The sequence below is a fragment of the Zalophus californianus genome, chromosome 13 (genome assembly GCF_009762305.2).
Source record: "Zalophus californianus isolate mZalCal1 chromosome 13, mZalCal1.pri.v2, whole genome shotgun sequence".
NCBI classification, from domain to species: domain Eukaryota; kingdom Metazoa; phylum Chordata; class Mammalia; order Carnivora; family Otariidae; genus Zalophus; species Zalophus californianus.
This window is the reverse complement of record NC_045607.1, coordinates 73,851,931-73,857,087: the sequence shown is the minus strand read 5'-3', so window position 1 is coordinate 73,857,087 and position 5,157 is coordinate 73,851,931. Positions and strand designations below refer to the sequence as shown.

The 5,157-nt window shown below is 56.2% G+C and overlaps 1 protein-coding gene across 1 annotated transcript; it reads right to left on the bottom strand.

Moving 5' to 3' along the window:
- Nucleotides 1–346: 346 nt before the first annotated feature.
- LOC118356206 (nuclear pore-associated protein 1-like) lies at nt 347–4,774 on the bottom strand. Its single transcript, XM_035723662.1, has one exon. The coding sequence runs from the start codon at nt 4,627–4,629 to the stop codon at nt 976–978; it is 3,654 nt and encodes a 1,217-aa protein (XP_035579555.1). The 5' UTR covers nt 4,630–4,774; the 3' UTR covers nt 347–975.
- Nucleotides 4,775–5,157: the final 383 nt, after the last annotated feature.

Sequence of the window (5,157 nt, the reverse complement as noted above, 5' to 3'; positions counted from 1 at the left end):
CTGCTAGGGAGGTCATAGTGGGGGTGGGGAGAGGAGAGCGAAACACAGAGGGAAGAGGCGAGGGTGAGTCACCTCATCTCTCCCTCCTTTGAACCTCATTTCCTCCTGGATTGTCATCCCTTACACTCAAAATGCAGACTCAGGAGTCAGCACTAGAAGGCATAATATGTGGCTACTTCCACATCCCAGTCACTGAGATACAGAAAATTTTGCAGAGTTAATTTCGAAAACAAAACAAAACAAACCCCATAGTTGGTGGTTCAACCCATCACCACTCACACAGGTTACTTCCTTCTCCACTGTTGAGACAAAAAGACACATGGGCAAAGGCAGATTAAGAAGAACAAAGTTTTATAGATATAGAAGTATGTATAGATAATCTGGGAAAGGTAAGAGTCCTAGGAGGCAAATAGGTAGGGGGAAAGGAAGTATCTGTAGACGGCAGTGGCACCCTGCCAGTTCCAAGACTCGGGAAAACTGGCCCGGAGCTTCGGTCAGCCAAGTTAACATCAAGCCAGGGATGGCAGACACACAGCTGATGATACATGCGGCTTGCTTCTATTCTCCAACCCTGGAACTTCTCGAATCTCGTGTAGTGCTAACCTGGGCTCCTGTGCCCCTCGCCTGCCAACACACACACCCCACTACCCCTGCAGGGTGGCTCCTTCTGACTTGTGGTAGAAAGAGAACAGGTTAAGTTTCATTTAAAGGGGCCGAGCCCCTTTCTGGTACAGCAAAGTCCATTTACTGTTACATATAATTGGCAGAGGAACACGTGTTCCATATTCGTTGAGACTCGTGTCAAAAGAAAGAACCTGGTTGGTGGTTCCGATGAAGCCCTAGGCAGGTTATGAAGGTGCCATGCCCAGAGCATAGGAACAGTGGGCCAGGAGCCTCCAAACACTTTACTGGCTCCTCCAAAGTCAGAGGAGTACCCTGACTAGGGGCAGGCCCACGTGTTCCGAGTGGAGATTTCTAAAATTCCATGGGGCTATCCCCCATTGAACCATCAGTGCTGTGGTTGGGGGTGCTCCATGTGGTCTGTGTGCATGGGGGACCATTCGTGTTTCCAGTCGTAGTAGATGTGGTGCTGATCCCCATAGCACCACCTGTCTTAGTGCTAGGTAGGCTCCGAGTGTTCTGATGGCAGCTGGTGACCCAGGGGCCTGCCATCATAGATACGGTATCTTTTCCAGCTGTACCACCTGTGTTTGCATCAGGTGGGCCACTGTTACGCTGATGTAAAGCAGGAATACCAGGATTTCCGGTCTTGGGAGTGATGTTGTTCCCGTCCTTCACGCCACCTGTATGCTGGGCAGGTGGGCCCAAGGTGCTTGGAGGGAGGTGAGAACTAGAAGTGGGTTGTAGCATATAGTTGGTGCTGGTACTTGCAACTGCAACAGAGGTCGTGTGGCCAGGCGAGCCCCAGGTGTTCTGTAAGGGGGAGACACGCGTGTCCCTTGACACATCTCTCTTCACCTTGGTGGTGGCTCTCCCACCCGGAGCAGGTTTTCTTCGTTTGGATGAGCCCCAGGTGCACTTACGGGTGGTGGGCACACTAGAGCCTCCCACGGTGGGAGCAGGGCTGTCCTTTCGCACTACGGCACCACCCGTGTTGTGGGCGGGTCGGCCCTTGGCGCTCCGATTTAAGGGGAAAGCAGACACGCCTCTTGACCCATTTCTCTCCTCGGTGGTGGTGGCGTTTCTGCCTGGAGCATATTTTCTTTTTTTGGATGAGCCCTGGGTACACTTATGGGTAGTGAGCACACTAGAGGCTCCCACGGTGGGAACGTTGTTGCCTTTTCCCAGTAGCGCACCACCCGTGTTTTGGATGGGCTGGCCCCAGGTGCCTGGATTTAAAGTGGAACTGGCCATATTTCCAAATCCTGGGACAGTACTTGCCCCTCCTACAGCTGCAGCCATGTTGTATTGAGAGGGACCAAAAAGAGGAGCGGAAGTGGTGCTGGGTGCCCCGTTCAGTCCTGCCCCATAGTTGAGTGCTCCAGATGCCTGTGAGTGAGCGGGACCTGGGACGGACACACCAAATCCAAAGCTCCCACCGCCCGTGGGGGCTGCAGTTCCCGTAAACACAGGTGGGCCCGGAGTAGTTAGTGTAAGCGGGGAGCTACTGAGCCCAGCACTGGGCATCCCAGTGGCAACTGCAGAGCCAGTAGTGGTAGATACACCAATAGGGAGAACACCTGTCTTGTCACCAAAGGCCGTCTGGTAGTTGACAGTAGTGCCAAATGCAGAGCCTGCAAGACCTGATTGCATTCTGCTGTCTTTGGGTAGCTGGGCTACGGGAGCGGTTGGGCCTATGGCTTGTGTCGGGGCTCCTGGGTTTCCCAACAGGTAGGAACTGCCAGCCTGCTGCCCATTCTGGTTCCCAAATGCGGGCTGAGAGGTGATTCCTGGGGCAGAGTAGTTAGAAACCGAGGTCTGTGTGATGGCTGACTGTGCAGGTAATTGGGTAGAGTTATGGGCCACGGCAGTGCTGCTACTGGGCGGTGTGTTGTCAGAACCAGGAAGTGCACTGTAGAATGGGAAGTGGCTTGCCCCGGACTGAGGGGGAGAGTGAAAGATAACGGCCTGTGAAGGAGGTGTGGTATCCATAGCATCAGGGTCAGAGTGAGGGTTGCAGTTTGCAGAGGTGCTGCCTACTGCCGTGGCGGTGATTCCAGAATTCATGAGGGGTAAGCCAGTGGTGGAAAGTACCAACCCTGTCTGCTGTTGCCCCGCCAGGGTCCCCTGTGTGGGCTGAGAGGTGATGTTGAGGCTGACGGGTTGATTAAGAACTTGGGTGGGGCAGGCGGCCACCGATGTTGATGGGCCGGTGGAGACTGGAACCTTTGCAGTCTGTGTCTGATTGCTACTGCAGTGGCCCTGGGATAATAAAGGAGAGCTCACCCCGGGGCCTGGGGGAGATCTGAACATGACAGCATGAGAAGGAGGAGTAGTGTCCATGTCAGTGACATCCGAATTTGAAGTACCATCAGACGTCAAATTTGCAGATGACGTGGCTGTGATGGCAGATGGAACCGCCTTAGAAGTGATAGCCTGAGCCACAAAAACAGGGCTCACTGGGGAAGGGACTGGAAGAGGGGTGGGTAGGGAAAGAGGGGGAGAATCTACACACATAGGGGTCGGGGATTCTCCTTTGGAGGAGGGCGGCTGTAATGAGAAGGTTGAGGTGTTAGGAGGTGTGGAGTGGTCCGAAATAGGTGTTACAGCGGTGACTGGATGAAGAGGGTGTCCATTCTTAAGTGGAATTTTCCCAGTGGGACCGGAACTAAGAGGAGGAAGAGAATCGGTATTTCCTGTTGGGGAAGATGGAGGGACAGATGGGATTGGGGGCCTGGCAGATAGGTCAGCCAAGTCAGTAGTAGGAACGGGGACTTGGAAAGCGTGAGTGGCCGGGGGCAGGGAGTCTGCAGTCTCCGAGGCAAGTGGGGAAGAGGAAGGGGCAGGTTGAGTGGCCCAGCAGTCTGCCAGGGTCTCTGTTCCATCCTCCAAGATCTTATTCCTCTGACCCTTGGTCTTCTTCAGGGTGCCCAGGTTTTTGTCAATAACTATGCAAGGAAGCTTAGGAGGTGGGGGCAACTCGCCTCTACCCCACTGCAGTGGTAATGGTGATGGCAGAGGCACAAAAAGCGGCATGGATATTTTCCTTTTGCAGGGCCTACTGGTGGCAGATACTGGTGGAAAAGAGTACTTGGAGGAGATGCCTGAAGGCTTATCGCCCTCTGTCTCCTTCCCTGGTAAGTGTGGTATGCTCTGGATAGGCCCATGGTTTTCAGCCCCCACTTCCTTTGTTAATCTCTCCTGCAGCAAGGGGCAGCTTGGGCTTGGGTCGGAGAGCCTTACCGCATCTGTATCTGGCTTCGGAAGAGGAACAACATCGCCAGCAGGGCCATGTGAGGAGGTGACAACAGGGCCCTCAGAGGGGGAGCTCACCAGAGATATCTGAGCGTTCTCCCCCAAGCTGTCTCCCGGGGGATTGGGAGACTGCTCCACAGGTGCAGGGCTGCACTGGTGGGAACTGAGCACTCCACCGGTTTCCAGGGGCCTGGATGTCAACGGTGTATCCTGGGGGGCCCTGTTCCCATCATCCTGTCCGCTGCTCTCTACAGAATCCTCCATCCCTTCTCTGGGCACTGCTTGGACCTTCTCCTCCATCCCCTTTGAGCTCGGAGGGGGTTGGTGATTGGATGGTACCGGCTTCACAGCCTCGACTACGGGCTCAGGTAGCGAACGCAGGACAGTCCATTTGCGCCCTGGAGGAGGGATCCTCACAGTTCTCGAGGGTCTGAACATCCTGGAATTATGGACGGACAGCACAGGTGTTTTCGGAGGGTCCCTCCAGTTCACTAAGGGGAGGAGGCCCAGAGGGGAACACACGGCCTGAGGGATCGGATACCGCCTCTTTGGCTCCACGTGAAAGCTCGCTGTTAAAGCCGCACGATGCCGCTGGCATGGCCCGCACCCAGGGCAGGGGGCAAGTGCAGGAACAGCAGGGTGGTCCCGGCCAGGATGGGCAACGGCGCAGGCATGAGTGGCCCGCGGGCGAAAAAGGCCTGGCAGGAGACGGCGCCTGGGCGGGGGACGAAACTTACATAGCAAGTTGCCCATGTGCAAGTTGTGCGCTGAACGATCGCGAGATTGGAGTGTAAAACCCGGAGAGAGCCTCCGGAGCTTGTTACTCCTCTCGAGGTCAAGCAAGCACTGGGCAACACAGCCTGGTGCTTGTGACGCGGTCCCTGAAGAATTTACAGAGAAGGGCGGCGCATGCCCAGCGCGGGAAGTGAACATGTCAGAGGGCAAAGGGCGAGGCCCCGGAGCCCCGCCCACTAGCCTCCAGCCTTGAGACTTCCTGCTGCCATTGGGAGTTGGTAGCACCGACATGGGCACCACGGCGCGTACTGCGTGGGACTGTGTGGGACGGTGTGGGACTGCGGTGCCCCCCCTCCCACCGGGCCCTTCAGCCCCTGGGTGTGTGTCGCCAGCCCTTCCCTCGAGCAAGCCAAACAAGCCAAGCATGGGAGCCTCCCAGCGCTGCGAGGGGATGGTCCTATGCCTGAGGGAACTGCCCTGCTTCCCCGTGAGGCCTGGGAGCCAGGCCACCAGAGGCACCTGCCGGGCGGCGGAGGTTTCAGAGCC

Excerpts from the sequence above, each read along its gene's own strand:
- LOC118356206 (XM_035723662.1), bottom strand. The coding sequence starts at position 4,629 with ATGGGCAACTTGCTATGTAAGTTTCGTCCCCCGCCCAGGCGCCGTCTC.